Raw genomic sequence first — 24,523 nt, forward strand, 5'->3', positions numbered from 1 at the left:
TATCGACGTCATCTTTATATGGTTAGTGATGCTAAAACGGATAAGGTATGTGTTCTGTGCAACTGCTTACGAGTTGCAATTATGGCACCCGAAATTTCACGTATAAACAAATTGACAGTTATGGTATTAACTATAGACACGTGGTAAACTCTGAGGGTCTCTAATTCTTTTATATTAGACCACTACTTTTCCTTGTAAATTAAATGTATAGTAATAGAAATTGATAACGACTGTGTTCAGTCACACAGATCAATATTTGACTTCTCATAGTTTGCGTGTTAGGATACGCTGTCCATAAATGTTAGAGGATGAATACTTCAAGTTATGTAGGCAATTGGAAACCCGTGTAGGATAGAGGAATCCTACTATGTTCACTGCAGTTCAGAACGACAAATCCGAACAACCAAAATGTCCGGTTAGATATAATTTAGAAGTGCAATGACAGAAAAACCTATTGTAGGCCGCCTCCCCCGAGTGGTCATATAACCTATTAGCCCCCAATCATAGTAATTAGTTTATTGGGGGAGGGTGTTTAGAAACTTAACAACAATAATTTTAGGTAAAGCTAATTTCAATTGCCGAAACCGCTAGCAATTCTTGATGAAACAAATGCTATTTCTGAATAAAATTTGGAGTTTTTTAAATTGCTCTCGACCGAAGTCTCTTGCTTATGCCCTGTAGAGTCTGTTTCGCATCCATGAAACATTTCGAAGCTACACCCTCTGAATTACATTGCCCTCGTCTGTCATTCGAGAACAACTCACCCGACGTTAGTCGGTTTATGTTTCATTATAGCGCCCCATGAAATTATAAATTACTATTTTAATAAGCATACTGTAGTTAATGTGGCATATGTTGGGCGTCAGAATTTTACTTTTTGGAACAAGCATTTGAATTTTAGGCCAAAATCTAGTCTTAGAAAGGTCTCATTACCTTTTGCACATGCTCTCATGAATAAAAATAAGAGTTTCATGCTCCAGTTGCGTTTAATATGCTTATTTTGATTATTTAAACTCGAATAAGAGAGTACTTCATTCCGTTTTTCCACATTTATAGGCATAAACGAGGCATTCCTTTACATAGGCATTCCTTTACATTTTGTTTTTTTTATAATGGGTTTTGTCACCAGTTTCCACAATAAATGCCTAATATTTCCAGATTTACCCCAAGATCGCATTGTTTTGCGAGTTGCAAATCAAATCATTTTTTTAATTTTAAGATGTTATCATGTATAGTTTTATAAACAAAGGAACTGCTGCTTGGAGCAGGTTTGTTATCTTTACAGATTTTAAATTAGTATTCGGTATGGATGGGTTGAGAAAAATTTGACTGTTAAAATTTGCCTTTTTACCTTTTAGAAAAAAAGAGAAACTGAATAGGAAGCTTTTATTTTATTAAAAAACTGGTCAATTTTTCATAGTTTGATAAGCAAAAAGGGCTGCGATAAATTAAACAAAATCTTAGTATTGGCCATAACTCTGCTTCTGGCGTACGTAAACCGGGTCTTTCCCATCATAGCCCCCCCCAGCTTAGTGGTCAGATAACCTATAGCCCCCCCAAACATGGTAATTATACCATAATGGGGGGGCTATAATTTCATGGGGGGCTATAATGGGAAAGACCCCGTAAATCATTTAAACGTTCGATTGCTAAAACCATTCTTTTTCACTTTTTTGCAAATTTTATGAAATTTTTGTTAGCCTATAAAAAATAGCAAAAGAATTTGAGACCAAAATATTGCAAGTGACCAGAATGGAAAAAAATTATCTTTTGTCTATAGTATTTGATACAGACATGGCTTTGAAATTTCATGCAAATTTTTATGAATATTTTTGGATTTATTCTGTTTCCGTTGTTTCATGACCATCGCTAGAAAATTGTCTTACTGTTCCGAACCCTCTTGTTAGATAGCAGGTTTCTATGTAAGAAATTAGTATGCGCGGCTGGGTGAGGGGTGTAAAAATTATACGCCTATCAATATTGGGGCGGAATACATCCATTTCTGCCAAAATCTTGAAAAGTAGTTAACTATTATATCTTTGAAACAAATAAAGGTTTTTAATCTAATGTGCTCCCCCAAGCTTAGTAGGCATAATTAAACTTTTATGCCCCCAGGCGCATGTGCCATTTTTTACATAGCAAGGTGCTAATAACACATAATTTTTAAGTGTGTGTGCATCTGTGAGAGGGGGAAATCCAATGAGACCGATTTGCATCTCATGCGAACCACTCTCAATAAACTTAGAAGGCTGAACTGGTAATTCAGAATTTTTTTGACAGCACTCGAGAAAAACGCACCCACAGAGAAGAAATTAATTTCCAATAATAAAAAGACTACTTCAGATAAACCTTGAGTGACAAAAGAAATTAAACATTTAGTTGCTGAGAAACATCGTTACTTCAATCACTAAAAATTGACACAAAGTGGCGAATTATTTCTGTCATTTGAAAATTATCGAAACCTTGTAAACCGAAAGTTAAAAGAAGCACAAATTCAATTTTCGGAGAATTTTTAAAGAAAATTGAAATCTCAGAAGCGAAATGGAAATTCTTTGAGAAAAAAATTGGAAAGAAAAATAACAGTCCAAACATCACTGAATTTGAAGAAAATGGTCAAAAAACGACCGATAAAAAGGGAATCTGTAACGCTTTTATTAGAGTTTTTAGCGAGAGTGGCATCTACAGAGGGCAGATAGTTCCATTGAACGTCGAAAAAGTAGAGCAGAATTTTCAAGAGTTTAACTTAAGACCTTTTACTTTGAGGGAAATCTATATATACAATCTATACAACAAAGCACCAGTGCTAGGATACATCAAAGCTTGGGCACTGAAATCCGGAAATTATGCTATTAGAATACATCTTTAGGTTATATTTAACGATTGAATCCAAGAGAAAATTTTTCCAACAGTTCTTAAGGATGCACACATCACACCAATTTTCAAAAAAAGAGATGTTGAGATGTTTCGGTTTCAACTAAATTTTGGTAACTTTTCGGCCAATTTACGTTACACCAATTTTTGCGAATGTTTTTGGAAGACTTTCACTTAATCAGTTAGTAGAATATCTTGAAAAATTTGCGCTCTTGAACAAAAAACAATTCGGTTTCAAATCTAGAAAGTCGTCGACCGATGTTGTGCTCTGTTTTATTGAAAAAATAATTGGAAATATTGAGGATAAAAAAGACACAGGTGCTGTGTTCTTAGATATTGCAAAAGCTTTCAATTCAATTTCACTTGAGATCTCTCTCAAGAGAGCTGAAGAGTTCAATCGCTCTCAATCAAAACTTTTACTTCTCAAATCTTTTCTCGCAAATCGAACACAATGCGTAAAATTTGGTTTTGACTGACCAGATAAAATAACTATTAATCATGGTGTTCCACAAGAAACTGTGTTAGGAACTCTTATTTTTCTCTTATATGTCAACGATTTTTCTGAAAAACTGGAAAATGAAAATGATGTTGTTTGCGGATGACACTAGTATGATATGCAAATTTAAAAGTAATGAAAGCATTTCCCAAAAAATTGAAAATATATTAGAACAAACAGACAAATAGCTTACAGAGAATCAACTCACTTTAAATGCCAATAAAACATAGATGTTATTCCTTACTAATCAAACTAAATCGGATCCAGAGTTTTCTTTGAAAAGGGAAGTTATCTCGAAGTACAAATTGATTCAAACTTAACCTTTGAAAATCACCTGTACTCATTCTTAAGTAAAATGGCTAATACAATTCGCTCTTTGTATCTTGCAAAAAATCAAATTCCTTTGAAAGTAAGATTTGATGTTTTCATGTCAGTTGTACTCTCTCATCTTTCTTTCAGTGGAGTATTCCTTCAAACTTTTACAGCGAAAAACATCAATCGCATAAACATGCAAATTAACTCGGGAATAGAAGTTTGTTATCTTCGACAAAAATTTGACCACTCCGGTGATCTTCCCATTAAGGATCGTATCCTGCAAGCCGAATTGTTTATCACAAAAGTTAGCCTAATTAAGCTACAAACAGATATAAGACACTGGGAAACGTCCAAAAATTTTGAAATGTTCACTAGTCGCCATAACGCTAGACAGAACAAGAGAACAAATGAAATTATCATAAAAAAGAGAACGAAAACGAAGTGGAGTAACAAATCTTTGAACTTGAAAAGCGTTCAAAAATGGAACAAATACCCTTTTCAATAAGAACTTTTAACGGCAAAATTTGCTTTAAAAAGGTTTCAACCGAGTTGTTGCTCGGTCAGCACAAAAATGTTAACATTTTAAAGCATGTAGATATCTAACCTTAGGGTTATATTCTGAGTAATTTACATGTTTGAACAATAGATTACTACCAAAGTGCAACTGCTCCTTTCGTCGTTCCTAAAATTGGGGTTCTATTGTGTGCTGTAGGATGCAGAGTATGTTTTCGAGTCTTTCCCATTATAGCCCCCCAATTAAAACCTACAGCCCCCCAATCATGACAATTATACCATAATGGGGGCTATATTTTTATGGGGGGCTCTAATGGGAAAGACCCCAATTTTCTGTGCTTCATTTCCCTACTCCCCTCTTCACCCTCTACATCCATCTTCATGATTGTTCCTTCAAGATTTGGGTGCAAAAGTTTAGCTTCTAGAAAGTGCACGTGCGTCCGCTGTCCAAATCAAGTTTTACTTTCGGTCATTTGGACACAGAATGAATTTTTAAAGCGAAATCAGAATGTCAAATATAGTCTACTGTTGCTCGCGTTTCTCTCTAAACTCTGCCTGTAAATGTCGCGAAAATGCGGCTAAAGATCGGGACATATGCGAGTCTCTTCTGTCTATTTCGAATGACGATCCATTTTACTCAATCCATGATACCATCAGAGACGAAGCTGTCAAACCAATATATACAATGAAGCAATGGGAGGAAAACACAGAAGATATTTGGTTTCAAAACGCGTTTCCAGAAGTATCGGAGCAACCAGCTGTTAACGTTTCCTCGCCAAAAAAGACGGCTGCTGGCTTGGGTCAAAATCAATCCAAAACTCCCTCGAAGTATCTGACTCTAGCTCCTCATAGACATATTGTGCACTACCGGTTAATGACTGGGGTCTTTCCCATTATAGCACCCCCCATCATGGTAATTATACCATAATGGGGCTATAATTTTGTGGGGGGTGGCTATAATGGGAAAGACCCAAAGATTGTTGCCAAGAGATTACTTGCCTACATTTGGCTGCTATTAAAGCTCAATCATTACTGAAATTCGAATTGTTGGTTTTTGAGATCTTTTCTGTTTGCAAACCCCACCAAGCTTACTGGGCGCACACCTAATTGCACCTACTATATTACCACAATGATTTTCTCTGTTATGGATTGTATTCTATCATTGTCTGATAGACGGCACTATGCAGGGGATGAGGGAATAGCAGAAAAAACACATATAGGATCTGTTTGCCCACTCCCCTCCCCCCCCCCCCCCCAGCTCAGTGAACATATAACTGTTACACACACCCCCAGGCTCGGGTGCTAGTTTTTTACATATAAACGTGCTATATAACATTAAAATTTGTAACTGGCGCAAAAAAATCTGGAGGACAGAAAAAATCCAAAAGCTAATAGCTGGTCAACGGATAAAGATCCGGAAAATAATTCCAAGGAGCCAATCTCTTGCCATCAATCTCACTGCTTCTCAACTTTGTAAAGCCAAACGGAGACGGAAAAGAACCTGACCACTAAAGAGCGCTTCCGGTTTCTGACCTCAGACTACAGATATCAGCAGCAGTTTGTACAGACAGTGACACAGTTGGCCAGACTAGAGAGCGAGAGCCCTCAAAAGAGGAGGGCACGCATCCGGTGAAAACAGCTTTAAGGGGATGGCTTTGATGGAGTCCCTATTGATAGCCCGGGATTATATCTTTCCCATTATATCCCCCTTTTTTGGATTGAATACGGTAATGGGAGTTATACTTTACATGCCCGTAGTACACTTAGCTGGGGGGGGGGGGGGTATAATAGGGAAGATCCGAAGGTTCTCCCGGTTCATTTCTAGAATCAAATTTGGTTCAATGGAGGGAGGGGAATGGAGTTGGCGCATGTTCTTATTTGTAGATACACCACAATGAAGGCGTTCTTTTTATGGGGACAGGTTAAGGTTGCAGACTCAAGTGACCTCTGATCAGACCATGCCACGCCGAATTGTTCAGACCATACTACCATGTGTAACAATGCCGTTTCCAGATCCTATAATTTGAGTCGCCTATAAATTGAATCCTATAAGTCAAGTAGTCTTGACAATGGTCGCACAAATATCTGATCAGAGGTTTTTTTCTGTCTGGCACGTTCTGTTGGAGGCCAAAATCTGCCTGGACGGTAGGAGGCTGGGCAACTATTCCGAATAAACATAACACGTTGCTTCTAGATACAGAGCCTGTCAATTCTTAAATACTGGTGTAGTTCAAGACCATCCTCTTATAGAGCTCTCAAACACGAGCGCAGAAACAGCAAAAGAAAAACAGCTGCTCGTATTAAGGAACAAAATTTCATCTACTCGTCTGCTCATAACTCAAAAACTGAATCTGACAGTGAAGACGAGAGCGAAACCGTCGTTCAGAGGGAACGCAATAGTGTCAATATTGCAAATTCAACTGGCAAATATCCATCTGACAGTCAACTTGGTGCATGTATGACAAGTCACACAATTTGCCTCAATTTTAGTCCTTAGGGTTCAATTTTTTTTCTCAAAACCAAAGATATGCCAAAAAACACAAGATTTCAGTTAAAATGCTCAAACCAATGCGGTAAAACTTTACTCTTTTTCACATTCAGAACTGCAGTCTGAGTCAAGATTTTCAACATAAAAATTATGTAAGAAATGCGCTGACAAATAATTTCAGCACTTTTCAACTCATTAAGCAGATAACCAAATAACATCTTTTCCTCTTATTTTTTAACGCCTGTCAGCCCCAGTCAAGCACGGCCTTCTCGTGGTTCAATTAATTTTTCACAAATTTAGAATTTTCTAAATTTTTGTTATGCTTCTGTGCATACAAGTCAGTTAGCACCTTAAAGTTACAGAAGAACAGATGGACCAAAGCAGCGACGAACAAACTCATGAGGATAAGTACAACAGAGGATGAGAACTTCAGATTAGAAGAACGGTGGGGGGGGGGCAGTGATACCCCAGCTGAAGCCAGATAAAGCTGCTCGACCCAACCACGTCCAACCCAAAATGATCAAACAACTAGTTGGCACAAACAACGCTGTTGAGGCTCTTCAACTCGAACTGAAACCGAAGCACAGCCCCCAAATGTGGCGAACATCGGACATTGCAACGTGCGATACTTTGTGGAGAGAAACCTTGCTTTCGAAACTGACGCAAAAGTCAGTCGACTAATGGTTCAATAGACCCAAAGCTGGGTGAGCAACATGCTAGTCTATGTCGGAAACAGAGTCGAGGCGACCCCCTTCTCTAGAACATGGGAATCTTGGAAGAGAGCAACGTGCCAAGTAGAGAGAAGCTACACGACAAAAAGCAGCCCATCTAAAATCCAGAGACGCCAAGCCCTCGACAAAACTATCAACTCGGAGGTGACAGGTGTCACCGCCTACACCCATGGATCAGCAGTTGAAAGAAATCAGAAAGGTGGAGCGGGTGTTTTGTTGTGGCAAAAAAACGATAGAGTGGAAATTGCACAAAAAGCTGGCTTTTCGAAATCGTACTTCCACGACGTAATAGAGGCCACAAAACCAGCCCTGCCGACCTCTCTACAGAAAAACCTATCAATCCTTAAATATCATTGCGGACTCGCTTTCAGTTCTCAACATAATTGCACATCTCTGCAATTCAAGTTCCCCGAAGAACCACCTCGAACAACAAGCTCTGTCCTTCGTCAAGGATCAGTAGGACAGGAATACTACCCCTCTCTTTATCTGCTACCCAGGTCACGTGGGCTTTGACGGGAACAAACAAAAAAGCAGATGAGTTGGCCTACCTAGAAACCAGTAAGAAACAGAGTACCAAACACCTCCATGAAACTGCTAGGAAAATCAAGAAGAGATAAACGACAAGAAGAGTGAGGGACGGCACCCACAAGAAGAGTCAGGGACGACAAACTCAAAAGGAAAGAGCATGTGAAAATCAGTAGACTGAAATCTAGCCACCAACCTGAAGTCCGATACTGGAGACACAAAATAGCCAAATGCTAGACAGACAGGTGCAGAGGATGCAAGTAGGAGCAACGACATTTGAACACATCCTAGTGAACACTGTCTTTACCTAGACAATGACAGACAAGAAATAGAAGAGCTAAACGACACGCGGAGAAAATCAAAATTAGCACTCGACCTCGGGAATGAGTGGATCGAGAGAGCCGATGGCAACTAACACACAAACGCAAAATCAGAACCGACCGAAACCAGACTAAATAACATCACATCATAGCAGTACAGCATTAAAAACAGCTTAAAAACTACCAAAGGCCTTAAGAATTTTTTCTACTCTTAATATTAGTTATCGCTGCTAGCGTATTTTGTCATTTTGAGTATTTGATTAAAACCAGGTAGCTTAAGTGTAATTGTCTTCCCTCCGTTTTCCCGCGGAATGAAACTTAACATATCACATAATTCAACCATACCCGCACTTGAAACAAATTGGTTACGTTGTAAGGATCTGGCCACCGGTGTTTGTCAAAACGGTGCAAAATTTTAGAAAACATTTTTTTCTGTCAAAATTCTCTGTGAAAACCGTTTTTGGATTTCTACATTTTTACTAGCCGCTAATGAAATAATACTTTTTTGGAGAAATTATGGTAACTAGCAGAGAAGCTACGTTATATGCTTAATAAGAAGTGGCTGTAATAGGAAAACCCATTTTAATACAGAATATTCTATGTGAAATTTTGTTCTCTAAGGCATTTGTCTCAACTAGAAAAGGCAGCATATAATTTGCTTCTTCATACAGCCTGCCTTTGTCTACTATAAGTTGCATTTTCAACTTCATGTGCTCACGAAACAATAGAAAAGCTCAAAACTTGTTTACTGTGATAAGAGAGCTCTACACTCTACAAAAATATAAGTGCTCAAAACGAATATAAAGAAAAAAAAACGCGCATCGAAAAACGTTAATTCTTCTGATCCTTCAGATTGTGTGGCAGGAGGAAAAAATGAGACTTCGATGTAATCCATCAGGATTAGTTTTGTAATTGTTGTGGCAACTTGAAAAAGATGAAAACAAACGTTTCTGCGGGAGAAATCGAATTTAAGCTAGCAGTTCATCTTTGTGTTCTTCATAGGTAAAAAGAGTTTTTCTACTTTTAAAAACGGCCGAGTTAATTATTTACAAATTTCTAGTACTAAAAAGTTACAGTAGGTTTTATAAAATACTGAAGAAAGAGCAAAAATGTTGTAGAAATTTTATACTGAATGACAAGCTAAGATTAATGCCAACAAATCGACGTTTTTAAACTTTTACATGAGATGACATTTTTCATGCAAATCTTGCAAATTATTTATTTTCCCGGCAACACGCATCAAATTTTCTCAAAGAATAATAAACATTTGCCATATTTACTAGCAACATAATTGTGTGGTCTTGCCTGGATTATGTTGTCGTTTTTGTTTATATGAACGTTTGGAGCAAATGAGTAAACCGGAAGCAAAAAATCAACTTGTCACTCAAGGTTCTTAATTATGTTGATTTTCTATTTTTCATCCTTTTCTTAAACTAGAAACTTGCTTTGTTAACTTGTCTGCTTTTGCAATCTCGAAAATTCTGAGTCTTCTGTTGCTCTTTTCTTCCATGTAAACGTTATTGTATCTTGTCAACATCATGTGTTGCACTAAGCGCATAGTGAACTAATGTGATACTTAGGCTTCAATCACAGGAGAAGTTCCTATTTTAAAGTTTTTGCAGCCCTAATACTTTTTTGACCCATTTGACTAGAACATTGACCCATGTTTTAACTAGAACATTCGAAACCATTATTTTGCTCGCATTAACAATATAAGTCGACTTTCTGTCTTCAAAAACACGACGAACTGGTAAAGCGCGAGGGAATTTAATCTCTGTGCAGGTCTCCTGGACATCAGTGTCTCTAAGTTTGTCGTCGTATAGTTCAACAAAGCTCAAGCGAACACTTTAAAAAGTAGATATTAATGGTTTGAAGGTAGATCTTGGACAGCCTCCCCGTTTTTACACCTCCATATATACCCACATCTCACGCCCACGCATACACATCTCTCTCTCTCATACACATACACACATGCACAAACTAATTTTCTCTACTCTTCTCAATTTTTAAAACTATTATTTGGCTTTGTTTGCTGAAAATGAACAAGACACACGTTTTTAGCTCGTTGATCAGTGGTTGTACGCTTAGTATGAAAAACTATTAAGTTGGTTTCCATTAGAAGCATATTTTCTGGGGTTTAAAATTGATTGCTGTTGTATTTGCTCGTCTGAATTCTCTGATTTTATACAATTAGTCTTTGTTTAAGGGAGTGAATTTTGATGGGAATATAGAGTTTTTCCTTCAGTTCTTCGGATTGTTTGATTTTACTGATGGTATGTTGCTTTCAGTGGTATTACAAGTGTCAATTATTGAAGCTGAACAATGTTTAAATTTTTATGTTTCAGGAGGAGAGTTAAACTTTATTTGATGGAGATGAGTGTCTTCAAATTTATCAATGCTTAGAATATAAGATGTCAGAAAGCAAGTTTAATTTTCTTGTCGGTCAATTATTCCAGGCTGACGAGGAATCAAGCAATTGAAAGAAAAATCAATAATTGCTCTTGAAGAGAAGCAACTACTGCAAACGTGTGTGTTTTATAGTAATTAAGAACCCATGGCAAAATTCAAGGGTAAAAGGTCATTTTGCGAATTTTTGAGCACATTTAAGTCTCTCCAGCCTATCTAAATAACCCCTCCCCCCCCCCTCCCCCAACTACCCCCGCCTCCTTCACATAGTCCCCCACACCTACCCCTACCTCACGCTACTTATTCCTAACACCTACACCACCCCCAACCCCCAACCCCCCCCCCCTAAACCCCCCCCCCCCGACACACACACGCACACCTACCTACCCACATTTTTTACTAATTGTTATTTTCACACTGTAAATTGCTTTTAATTTCTTTTTTGTTGTTTCTAAAACAGGAAATATGTAGGGTTAGATAAGAGTTTTTATTTGACAACTCTTCGAGTCGTTTCCGGTATTCTATCGGCTATGTTTTTCATGCAAAGTTTTTGCTTGACCATTTTTTGACTTTTCGAGTGACTTTTACGCCCTTGATTTTTTGCGTTTTGCGTGATCTAAAATACTTTCTTATTCACAATTTCAAGCAGCTGAACTCAATTGGTAGCAATTTAATACTAAAAGTCAAATGATAAGTGCGCCAAAACTGGTGCCAATTTTTCACTTTAAATCTTAATAGTGGTATATATTAACCTCCAACGAGGCTATTTGAAGCCCCCTAGTGAATTTCTTAGACCCAATCGCATCAAGCTACCCCCGGACTGAAGCAGGCTGTAATTGATTAGAATTAGAGCTCTCACTAGTCGTTCGAGAGGAATTCTGCAGACATTAGTCGGTTATGTTATTTATTGCTCAAATTTATATCTAACTTAGCATCTGAATTTTCCAAAGTTTTTGATTTGTATCATTGATATGACAGACATTTCTTTGAGGCAATTGTCTCACTTTTAATCTGTAGCGACAAAAACCATTCAACTGTCACTTAGTGGAAAAGAAAATGCCTCTGACAGCAGAAACGTTACAAAAAATCACGTTTCCAGCGTGGGCGATGAGCAAGGACCCATGAGACAGCCAAATGTGGAAAACAACTTGAAGAAAGATGAAGTTCTCCTAAGCGAAGGAAAAGAAGAGATATATACAAAAAAAAATTGCATTTAAAACAAGAAAAGCAAACTCCTATTTTTTGTGGGTACCCAAATTGAGAGATTTTTTAGAGAAAAAGTAAGAAATGAACGGAATGATCGGAAATGAACAGAGGAATTGAGCAGAATTCCATCAGCATTACGCTCATTAGTCTCAGGTCTAGCATCGCATTCCTTCAATTCCGCTCATTATACGCTCGTTTGATCAGCGTTTACTCGATATCTGGTCATTTTTATTTAACTTTTTTTGCGTGGAAACCTCGAATTGGACATTCTATTTCAACCATCATAACTAAAAAAAATACAATTTGGATGTACTATTCTGAAAATTTAGCTAAATAAAATTTGACTTCAAAACTTTTCCTTAAAAAAATCATAACAACATGCAGACCAATTGACAAAGTTCAAAGAGCTGTTTATTAATCCCACCAACGTCAATGCCATCTCAGAGACCGATAATAATGTGAACGAAAACCGAGAGGGAAATAGAAACCCAGAAACGACAAATCCGAATGCGGAGATGGCAGTGGTGGCGGTTGCTTTGCCAAAAATTCAAAAAAGCGAAGGAACTCCAACTACTTCGCGTTCTGTACTAATGAAAGAGAAAGAACACAATGCAGATACTAAAGGCATTGGTCAGAATCTTGATACCAATGATCAATCGTTAATCTTATCAGTTTTTTGGTAAATGTTTCCACGCCGCCTTGCTTGAAGGACGAACCTGCAAGTTTGAAATCTAGCACGAGATAGGATAGTCTGGCATTGTAAAATCTGGCACTGCGCAGATCTGGCATTTTATGCTCGTAGGTGTTTTAAGTAACAATCTTTTCTTTGGGAATTAATAAATTACCTCACCGAATTGGATCATTGGTGTTTTGAGAGCATATTCTGCTACAAGCGAAAACTTCTCTGTCCGCTCTATTTTTAAAACATAAAAACTTGGAAGTTCTGATCAGTGGTTTCTTTGCAAGAAGGATTGAGTGGTGACATACAACAACATAAGAATAAACCTGTTGCAAGCTACAACTCGGCGCGAGCAGAAATAAACACACATTCGTTGAATACAGCGTCAACCTCTCGCGAATTTTTTGGGAGTCGAAGTTCTCTGAGTAACCGAAGCTCAACCAGCTCTTTACGATCTACACGAAGATCGTTGTCACATATACAGACTCCACTCGGAAAGCGAAGGCAACTGTTTTATATTATTGAATGAGACAAGGAATAGAAAAATTTAGATCTTAATTACAATTTATGTATTGTCATGTAGCACGTTACTATGTAAAAATAAGCACTTGAACCTGGCGGGGGTGGGATCGCACGTGCTAATGCAGCCGCTTTTCTAGTCCTGTCCCCCCTCTCTCAGTTAAGTTCATGCTATCTCTTTAAACCCAATCAAGCGACTGACGAAGCCAACCGCTTTCAGTCAATTCGGGGCAATTTGCTCAAACTTTAATTGGTTATGTTAAAAAACACGGTCAAGCATTTCCATGAGCAGTAATAGTAAAAATTCTGCTGATGACCACGTCATCTAAAGGTTAGACCAATTTGCTTTGATCATTATTCCAGCTATTTTAAAGTTAGCTAAGATATTCATTAACTACTTAAACTTTTGAGACTCTTCTTTGAGCTATGTTTTATTTAACTCAATTATTTTGGTAATTTCAGCTTGAATATTTGTTGATAGCCGGCAAACGCCTCTGAAAGTCTATTTTTGTCATTCACTCTTTTTACAATCCAATGGATTTGAATTGTAGTGTTGCGCTGTCTTTCTCTAAGATTTGTTCACACTTTTTGCAACTTTTTGTTGTCAATGACAAATCAAATTGGAATGGTGATTATAAAAACGCTGGACTAGAATTGAGAGAGTGTAACTGAAGCGTCTAACTAGTACACATGTGTACCATTTAAGTTTAATTACTTTTGCTTGAATCCTTCGAGGGGTGGCTAATGTTTTTTCATGGGTTTGAAACTATTTGTCGTCACAAAATACGGTTGAATTTCTACCCCTTATCTGATGTTTCCGTTGTCTGATTGGTTAGTCACACTAATGATAGGTCTATTCTATTCCTATTGAGGCATCGTTGAACGAAAATAATTGTTTCGGTTTTCTGCAAGCGGCTTCTATGTTTTCAACACTTTCTTTTCAAACGAACCTGAACTAATTATTGGGTTTTGACTCTTTGTGATGTTCATTTTCCTATCAAATGTTCTCGTCAAGAGTAGGTCTCATTGGTGGCCTGTAAGTTTAATTTTAAAAAATTAAAAAAAAAATAGATTTTATTTATTTAAATAATAAATAATATATAAATTAGAAGTTCAAATTAATAAAAAAAAGGTTTAAATCACCAGCTAGTAGTTTAAATCTTAGTCACTATTGTCTATCATAAAATTTCAGCCAATTTTCAGCATAGGCCTGTGTTTGTTGGTCATTTTTTTATCTATCAATTTTTACCGTCACGCATTTCCACACCGGTTGTCAATGTAGCGTTAATGACTCTAATAGTTGGCTGGATTTCGCAGACATGGTTTTATGGGCTTTAAAATATTTGTTTTCGAAAAACTCTTATTGGATTTCAGTGCTCTGGTTGATGTTATTGACCTTCTAGTGAAGTTTTTGTTAGGGTATAATTTTGGCTAAGATATAGAATCTAGTTTTAGCTATTTTTGACAACTTTTGTACCAATTATTTCTGAAAAATTTTTGTGAACTTTTGAATTTTGCGTTTATTTGTTTTTATTTGTTGTAAATTGCATTTTGGTTGATATGCTTTGCTGACCGTCGAAGTGTGATGCTGATGGGAATGTTGTCGTTTAGATCATTAGTTAGTTAAGTTCTTTGGATTGTATTCAAGATTTGTCCTACTCTTGCTTTCTGATTCGTTTTACAAAGGTCATGACTTTCACGTTTAATTTCCGACTCACCTTTCTCGCTGTTTCAACTGAAAGAAAATTAAAGTATCACCGGAAAACTATTCAATAATTTCAATAATTTCACCGGAATACTTTTAACGAAAAACAAACAAAATCAGTGGAACAAATGAATCAAACGAAGACTTAGCGTTTCAAAACTTCACTCAAAGTATTTAGATATCAGATTTTCAGATTTCCTTAGATTATACTGCTAACTGGTATTGGCATTGAGCTTATAGTCCTGCAGTTTACAGGCACAAATCTCCAAAGTAAGTGAGCCTACTATAAAACAGAACCAATTTAGAAAAATTGTTGACACTTAGACTGAGCTATCCGCGATTTCTCTTTTTTCTCTCTATCTGTTCCAGTTCGAAATTTGATTAATGGCATCAACAGTGGCTATTTGCCCGCACGTTGCCGCCTATGTCTTAATATTTGGCAAAAAAACTTTTTTCATAATTGAATGGTAATTTTTCTGACTGTCCATTTTGTGTTTTATACGATTTTTTATGCAACAATATTAGCAGAATTTCATATGAAAAGTTCCAGAACGAATCAGGAAAAAAGTAAAAACCAACAGTTTTTGTTTTAATTAACAAATTTTCTGCTCGTAATCCTTGTTTCATTAAATGTCTTGAATTTTTGAACGTTGGACCTTTCTGAACTCTATTATGAGTCATGGACCGGACCAGTGAACACTAAACATTTCTGTAAAATGTCGTTGAACCGTAGCATTTTCAAAGAGTCACAGGGTTTGATGTTTTGAGGAATATAGCGCTATGAAAAGCCAGTATTGCACAAACAAAACAGCTATCGTTCAATTTAAAGAATTTCATTCTTCAATAATTTGTTGCGCGTCTTCCTAATACTTTTACATCAGCTAATCAACTATTGAAGTTGTGGCTCTATAGAGCCTAAAGGGCACTAAATTTCGCAAATTTATGTTTTTATTTGCGAGTTTTGGAAAACTTTAAACTAAAACAATTATTCAGAGTTTCCAATATTTCTCTTAAACTTCCTGATAGGAGTTTTCGAATAAGAGTTTCTATGTTTTCATTCAAATTTGGTTTATCGTTAGACATTATGTAGGAAATCGCTGAAAGCATCCGAAAATATTTTAGTATTGCATACGGATGCATCTATTTTTTCCTAACTGTGCTGTAAACTAAAAGTTACAAGGCGGCTCAGCAATGTGCGATGGCACATTAAGTTCCGACCCCGCCCATCCACAATTTTGGCGTAAATGTCTACCAAATGAGGAACAGATAGAATACCAAAAAACACAAAAAGCAAAAGTAATTTTCAAAAAAATTGTGTTTGAACGATAAGATAGTCTCCAAAGCAAATAACTCAGTGGAGTAAAAATTGAAGCATTAAATTGCTATGATATGCCAATATTAAGAAAGCGAATAAAGACGAACAGCAAAATCAAACAACAACAAACAATAATTACATCAAAAACTTTTTGTCCGTTTTAAAAAACAAAAATTAATAACAAAGTCAACATACCGTCAGATGAACCTAAATGTAAACAAAAAACTTATAAATCACCAGAAAAGATATGGACCAGTCCATAAAATGTTTTGTAACAATTAGACAAAAAAGAACAAAAACAGTAAAGTTAAAAAAATCGCTTTTTTTAAAACAATTAACTTAAATGTAATTAAAACCATTAGAAATCAAGCATAATATCCCAAAGTTTTACAATTACTAGTGCTTCTATAGAAGGACAGTAGGACCTGTCCTTATTCATTTCTTTAAACGGCTAAAAAGAACAACACAAAAACAACAAACAAAAATTCGATTGAAACTTGCCAGAAAACGCTGTCAAAACCATGTAGCAAAAATTCTGCCCTCAAAATATATTCGTTTGCGCCTTCCTCAAACACCGATAATGCAGTACTTGGCCATTCATTAGTGAGACTAGGTAACAGTAGACAAAAAAGAGAAAAGGGCAAAAGTTTGTAATAATGTTTTTTTCCGAAACAAAATTATGTCCAAAGTCATGAAAAACATTAATTAAAAGTGAAACATTTCAACAGGGTCGTTTATTCATCCAGAGGTCGTTTATTTGAGACCTGCAATTATCCAGAATAATTCGTGCGTCTACAAAAAGAACGTCAAACATGACAAAAATCAAATTAATTTTTTTTGTTAAAAACCCGTGTCGAAGTCAGTAAGGTCGTAACGCATTCTTCAAAAAAACAGATTTTGGGACATCAATCTCTTTTGACACCTTCCCTTGACACCTAAAGTGTCATTTTTGACCAGTAATTAACGAGATTAGGTACCAAAAGAAAAATAAAAAGAACAAATTTGCGAAGTGAAAAAATTTTTTATTTTAGTTTTTGAAAACGATTGTTTTCAAAGTCATGAAAAACATCAGCTATCTACTAATATCAGAATAATGGTTCGTCTATTCTTCCATTAAAAACATTGGAACCTATCACTATACAGGAACTTTCATACAACTGAAATGACAAAGTAAAAAAGACAGTTAAAGACAAAATTAAAAAATTAAATTAATTTCTTGAAGAAAGAAGTGTCGAGGCCGTTATAAAGATAATCTATATCTTTAAGGATTTTAATATGTTCAATTGTGTTTCATTTTTATTTGCTACTAATGTGATATAAGAACTGTCAGTAATGTGATAATGTGACTAGAAAACGTGAAAAACTGGCAAATTTCTAAAAACAAAAAAAAATATGAAATCTAGTAGTATCAAAGCCAGAAAACAATAACCTCAGGCTTGAAAACGCAATTGAGACCAGATTTCAAAACATTAGAATGAAGAAGCATTCTTTCTTTGCTGACACTAAGCTGCAAGTTGACCAAATTAAGAAAAATGGAGGAAAACTTCATTAAGCCATTATTTATTTAAAAATCAATTATTTTTAAAAGTTGAAACAACCCTAAACTTTCAAGTAAAAAACTAAATGCATTAGTTTGGAGCTGTTTAGGGAGCCAATTGGACCTTTCACTCCTGAGCTTTCATTTGATATGTTCTGTTCTTTATAATTAAAAAAGGGTCTTTTTTCAAAAAAATGACCGACTGATTTCAATCCGAATTTTTTTTTGGATTGTGACGGTCAAAGATTGGCCCAAAACTAGCCCTGCTAATGCTTATTGTCGGTTAGGAATTATTGATTTTTCAAATATAGTAGATATAGATAATTTGTTAGTTGAAAACTCAAAAAAAAAATTCTGCATTTTTGATAATATACGAGTAAAGCTAGCAAAAAACTGCAAAGTTTTAAATACAGAGTACTCTCAGCGGAAGTTGAAGGAGGATTAGCCCCCTTCTGAATCTACAAAGATTGTATTAGTTTTGTTTGGGGGTGTAGTGCCGGCAAATTTTATCAAAGTGGACTAAAGTAGCTTATTTCGTGCTGATTTTGATGAAAAAGGCTGAATTTTGAATTTTTTATCCAGAGGTTTTGACCAAAAACATTCAATCAAAATAATCAACAAGGCTTGTTTGTCCTTAAAAATAAAATCAACGACACTATTATTAAAAATTTCATCAAATTTTAGCAAAATTGACGAAAAATAAGGCAAAAATTTCGGAAAATGTGAATAAAACAAAGTGAATTCACTCTACTTTTTTCAAATGTTTAAACCTCGATAACTCAGTGTAAAAAACGAAAATTAAAAAAATCTTTTTAGTTCCATATTCTGCGCTGGACGAGCTTTCTAATGATACCAGTCTCAACTCACTACGATGAATATATCGATCGGCGAAAATTGACTGAACAAAAAAAACCCATTTGAGTATATAGTTCCTCCCCCCTCAAGAGGGGTCGGAACAATAAAAACCTACTCCTGGGTTTTTGTGAAATCTCGAGTGAAAATAGATTTGCGCATATGATGAAAATGACGTTTAACTAAGTTAACTTTGTTGCCATCCTTTTAGTATCTGATCATCAAAGCCCTACACTTTGACATATAGCGTAAATTAAATTTTCCGAAATTTTTCAAATAGGTCAGGAATTTTGATGCAGATTTTGACCCCGATTCCAGCATTTTCCTTCCAAGAGTGAAAAAAAAACAACATAAATTGATTTTGTTTTGTAATGTACTATGAAAAACAGTTGCTTTTAAAGCTACGGAAGTCAGCAAATTAGAAGTTGCAGTCCCCCCAGACAACTGGAGGAACTCATAACGATCAAAAGTTGCATAATGTCTCCCTCGAATTCGAGGAAAAGCGAGCCAGCTAACCCAATGGCGTACCATCTATGGCCTCACAATTCAGAGAGACACGCGAGAGCAAAGTTACAGTTTGCAAAACTTGCTAAAACTAACTCGTATTCCTTATCGAAACATTATTAATTGACTTTATTGATTTTCAAGAGAAGAATCCCTATGAGGTACATATATAGTTTGTGGGTTTTTTATGCAGGGGGCGAAAACGGGACATGTACAACATGTACAAGTTTTCAATCGTCACAGTTCTTAATTTGAATCAGATGAATTAAATTGCATCAAAATGTATACTAAAAAATTGGCACTTTGCGACTTTATGACTTTTGTCGATTATTATCGATCATCAAACATACTACTTGAAAATTGAATAATCATTTACTATAACAATTTAAATTTAAAAAGCTTGATTGAGGCTTAAGCGTCATTGGACTCTGATTAACAAGTATTCTGGTTCTAGTGTAGAAATGTTTACAATATGGAGCATTTCCGCTTCCCCACCAATTTTCCTTTAAACGTAAAGCCTCCGCAATTCGTAAAAATGACCAAAAAATATCTGCTGTAAGAATGTTACAGCAGATATTGCTGCGCGAATAACTGTATATTTAATTCACATAAGCTGCTTTTGGAATAAAGTAATAATTTTGAGGTAAATGTTAAATACCATTCAATATGTCTGCTCAAATTCATGTTAAACCCACTAAACTACGCCACACAGCTCAACTACTCAGGTCTTCGTTTATTTTATCTTTTATATTTTGTTTTAGGAACCTAATTTTATTTTTTTGTATCTCAGTCCCAAAAAATTTTCAAAACTTTTAAAACAGTTCATGTTATAAAATGCGAAATGCGCCACAGTACGAAGAACGTTCAATCACGATAAAAAATGGGAGTAAGATCGTAAAAAAAAACAAATCAAACTCTCTTTATGAGTAATTTTTTGCAACTTTTAGCCCCTTGGCTTAAAATAACACAAACAACTGTCAATTTTCTCCCATGATAGCCGATTGACCCGATTTAAGCGGACACCTAAATAGAATAAACTTTTCAATCTTTTTAAAACGATAACACTAATTCTAACAGAAATTTTGATTTGCTTTTGATTCCATCGCGTTACGTGGTTTTATGTACATTAGGCGCAGGTGTGCGTGTTGTTAGTATAAACTTCTGCCTTTTGAGAAATCAGACGAATGTTATAAATGTTGTGTTTTTGTTGGAAAAATTGTCTCCGTAATAAAAAACAGGGGAACAGGAAGCAAAAATACAGGTGATGGGAATTGTTTGGATACGGGAGTGAAATAACACTTGATTGCTGCACAACATAAACACTTTTTGATTCTTCCATCAATCAGGTATTGCGTAATGCATTGCAGCTTGTATTATTACTATTTCACTCAAATTGAGTAATCCCATGCATCATAATTGAGTAAACTGCTGCTGTTAGTTAAAATGAGAATTTGACTGTCAGGTATTACGTAATAAATGCGATGACTATTAATTACTATTTCACATAAGTTGCGTAATCCCATGCAAATTAGGATAAGAATTTATCAAGCAGGTATTACGTAATACTTTGCAGCTGGCAATGTTTTCAATCGAATTGTAATCAATATGATCTCATGCAACCGTATGATTGAATGTGCGTTACTGATAATTAAAATGAAATTATATACTAAATTGTAATCACAAACTTTCTTATCGAGAAGAAACTCCGTAAGATTGCAGCCTTTTATTGATATCATTTTTAGGGTATTTGGAGAAACTTTGGTCTTAAACCACACAAAGAGGAGCTATGATGAACAAAAGCTAAAATTTTAAATGTCAGGGGGCTGATTCAGAGAATTTGCAGGATCATTTCTGATCATTGTCACACTTTTAAATTGAAATACTTTAATAATGGTAATGTTTAATTGTTTTTGTTCCGTCGAACTCCAGCTGGGGAGGATTAGTGCGATTAGTCTATTTGAAGACGTAAGATATGAGTGATATCATTAGAAAATCTATCGGGTGTAAAATAATAAAGTTAAAGGATTTTCTGATTATACATTTTGGAGGAGTAATTGATATTTAATTGCAATCAAACGACGTTCGTTTGTACCAATCATATTAGTCCTGTGGTCATTTTTTAATGGGATTTTTGTGTTTGAGTGACTTTTCGTCTGACCCTTTTGACTTTTCGTCCCCAACCAAGAGACAAACAGGTAACGCCGGCAAGGCATTAGTTTCTCCTAGAGCCGTAGGGGGTCTTTTGAGTTGTAGTTCCGCACAAATTATAGCCCCTCATTAAGGAATAACTATCTTAATTGGAGGGCTATAGGTTATATGACCACTAAGCTGAAGGAGCAAAAATCAGAAAGACCCGCCTTTCGGCTTACTAAACTCTACGTATGCGATTCAGCAAAACCGTTTTGGAGACATGATTTCATGGTGTTAAGAGAAAGGCCGTTCTTCGCATTTGGCCCACTGATTTCACCACTCCCCCACATCAGCCATACCCTCCCCCACACCAGCCCCCCTCCCCCATCGCCACCACACACACTTCTCCACCCAATCTCCCAACAACGGTATAATGGTTGCTCTCCTATCAAAGACAAAGAAACTTTATACTGCCCCGTTCGTTTCAGCGGTTTCAAATCTGTCCAAACATTACGTTTTTGCGCTTAAGTTTTATGAACTGTAATATCCACTATATTATAAAATACCCTTGCATTACTCCATTCAGTTTGTCCGAATAGGCAACGGCTCAGCTCTGCTGTTCAGCAATCAATAATTCAATATAAAGCAGTCAAAATTGGTTACGCTTTGTTAATAACTGTAACCACAAACCGAAATTGGAAAATGTTCATCCAACAAAGTCTAGCCACACAACTTGACGATACTTCTGCATTGTTTCAACATTCTCAAAGATTGCAAAAACAGTCAAAAATACTAAACCTGTAACTGAATAATAAATAATTTTCTTTTTTTAACGTCAGCAAGCCACGCTATCGGTTCCAACAACACGAAAGTCTCTGCTTTATGGTTACTTCGTTTCTCAGAAGGAAAGATTGCGAGTATCGAAGTTCTTTCTCTTTTCACAGGTCAAAGTTACGTAAAGCTGTACCATCACTCATATAATCCACAGAAACAGGACACGATAACAAATAATTCACCGCACAAAGGGCTCGGCTTTCATACGCATTGAATGGCAGTTTAAAGAGACACAATCAACAAGTTTCAATTGAGTTTTGGTAGTTTAGCAAGAGCTATTCACAGTGCTTTACTTGTCAATTCTGAACCGTTGATTGGATAGAGATAAATATGTCATACGATTCTCCGAATACACTGAGTTTGGGGTTCGGGATGCTTTATACGGTTCACCGCATTGATGGCGTGGTATGATTGTCGAATAATTTACTGAAATTGGCAGGCCAAGTGCGGTATCTCGTACTCAATTTGAGCTCAAACTGTTGTAGCAAAAAATTTGATTTTATAATTCAAAAGTACGTGGCAATGATGGCATGCAGATATTGAATTAGTTCAAGTTTGAGTTTCAATTCATCTATCCTAGTCTCACACTAAGAAAAATTACTGCATATAACTAATCACAAATGCAACAAATCATTTTGATTTTGATAGAATGTAGCATTGAATTTTGATTGTCAGGCTCATCTAGCTACACTGCTTAATTTGGCCAACCGCGGTTGCTATTAGTGAAGCGCAGCCGGCACAACTGGCAAATTGTTTTATCCTTAACCTCGTAACCCAGCGCTGTCAAGCAGCCGCAACCCGCCTTATGGCAAGCCTTTCGTTTAATCCGACAGTTTCTGCTAAAATATGTGTAATTGAGGCGCGAGATATGAGCTCTTTTTTAAAAAAAAATTGTCACTTGACCTGGGTCGAGATGGCACGATTATTTTGTGAGATCCTGCAATATTCTTGCAAAGGATGCTTATCTTTTAAGATCTCGCAAATTTTTGGCAGGACATGGCTATCTTCTAAGGTTCTTGCATGTTCGTTTTGGTACGGCTGCACTGCCATTGGTTCATTTGTTTGAAATGTCGTTCATTTATTGCTATAGAAACTAGAAAAACGTTTAGGATATTTGACTTTTTTCTGCATTTTTTGATTGGATGTGGACTCTGGAGATAAAGATTCAAATTTCTTTTCCTTGGTGGAAAACCTATATACTTTTATTTTCCAAGAAAATTGCAGATTCTGAATAACTTGAATTAAATTATTATAGTGTTTTTCATAATAAAAATGGGCCAACACGAAAAACAATAATATTCTTAATTTTGGCTTTTAACTGTTTGTTAATGTGTCTGTCACAAAAAAATGCGTACTTTTGGTTTTGAAGTTCTACACTATTGGAGAACAAATTTACATTACTTTTGTCATATGTCGATCATCTCCAAATTACACGGAAAACTATTTTAAATAATTCGCCATGTTTGTTGAAAGAAATACCCTTAAAGCTGCTCACAAAACTGCTCTAATCACGCCAGTGAGAGAGCTAAGATTTGAAAAATTAAGGCGGGGGAGAAACATTTTTATCAAAACTTTTGATTATTAAACTCACACGAGCAATGCATTTTTATTATCGCAAACATACATTCACACACATTTGCGCACACATATAAACACACCACAGAGAGTGATGGAGGCAAGATATATATCTGTATCTATATCCACACATATACATGATTTTATTATGATTTTACCCAAGTAATTGCTAGATTCCTATGTTAAAAATTGAAGATTCTTTTCGTTTAGGTTTTAAAATTAACGTGCTTCACAAGCCAATAAAAACTTCAGTGACAGAGTAAAAAAACGTTAAAAAAATTGATATAGCAACAGATTAAGTGGAGTAATTGAGATCACCAAAAATTGCCGTAATGAGAATACAAAAATTGCACCCATGTTATTATAGTTGAAAGCTCTTGTTGAATTTACCTAAAATGACAAAGTAACCTAAATTTTAGACTAGAAAAAAGAAAACACAGTACGCTGGTTGACCCGGGCCGAGGAATTTGGCCAAAATTATGTAAGATCAGCGGCAACTAGCGTTGACAAGTCGGAAAATTCACCGCAATTTTCTTACATAAATTTGCGTTGAATGCGTTGAATTTGAAGACAAAAACTCAACGCATTCAACGCAAAATTATGTAAGAAATGGCGGTGAATTTTCCAACTTGTCAACGCTAGTTGCCGCTAATCTTACATATTTAGCGTTGAATTTAGCGTAGATCTTACATATTTAGCGTAGAATTTAGCGTAGATCTTACATAATTAGCGTTGAATTTAGCGTAGATCTTACATATTTTTGCGTTGAATTTAGCGTTGATCTTACATATTTAGCGTAGAATTTAGCGTAGATCTTACATAATTAGCGTTGAATTTAGCGTAGATCTTACATATTTTTGCGTTGAATTTAGCGTTGATCTTAAAAAAAATCAACGCGTAGAACTCTGGGTGTGGGACTCGAACCACTGACCTCCTGTTTACTTGTCGCCTCTTCTACCATTGCGCCACCGTACCTTGATTTGCTTAAGAGCCGCAACCCTT

At 35.9% G+C, this 24,523-nt stretch overlaps 2 protein-coding genes across 3 annotated transcripts in view; both read left to right on the plus strand.

The window, feature by feature from the left end:
- The first annotated feature begins 241 nt into the window (after positions 1 to 241).
- LOC142339793 (uncharacterized) overlaps positions 242 to 24,523 on the plus strand; it is a 64,391-nt gene continuing 40,109 nt past the window's right edge. The window contains exon 1 of one of the 2 annotated variants that reach the window (XM_075390061.1): positions 242 to 415. In XM_075390061.1, the coding sequence (XP_075246176.1) occupies positions 409 to 415 (7 nt within the window). In that variant the 5' untranslated portion in view covers positions 242 to 408. The remainder of the gene's footprint in view (positions 416 to 24,523) is intronic. The other variant, XM_075390062.1, reaches the window with a different exon arrangement.
- LOC142339675 (uncharacterized) lies at positions 4,646 to 13,079 on the plus strand. Its single transcript, XM_075389894.1, has 6 exons — positions 4,646 to 5,065; positions 5,675 to 5,824; positions 6,446 to 6,651; positions 11,683 to 11,842; positions 12,254 to 12,501; positions 12,838 to 13,079. Exons 1-6 carry the CDS (start codon positions 4,704 to 4,706, stop codon positions 13,077 to 13,079), a joined length of 1,368 nt encoding a protein of 455 aa, XP_075246009.1. The 5' UTR covers positions 4,646 to 4,703.

Source organism: Convolutriloba macropyga, chromosome 5 (genome assembly GCF_964194025.1).
Source record: "Convolutriloba macropyga chromosome 5, txConMacr16.3, whole genome shotgun sequence".
Taxonomy (NCBI): domain Eukaryota; kingdom Metazoa; phylum Xenacoelomorpha; order Acoela; family Convolutidae; genus Convolutriloba; species Convolutriloba macropyga.

Coding starts and splice junctions, on each gene's coding strand:
- LOC142339675 (XM_075389894.1), top strand. CDS start 4,704: ATGTCAAATATAGTCTACTGTTGCTCGCGTTTCTCTCTAAACTCTGCC. Junction 5,066..5,674: donor AGACATATTGTGCACTACCG/GTTAATGACTGG, acceptor AACTTTGTAAAG/CCAAACGGAGACGGAAAAGA. Junction 11,843..12,253: donor GATGAAGTTCTCCTAAGCGA/AGGAAAAGAAGA, acceptor ATAACAACATGC/AGACCAATTGACAAAGTTCA.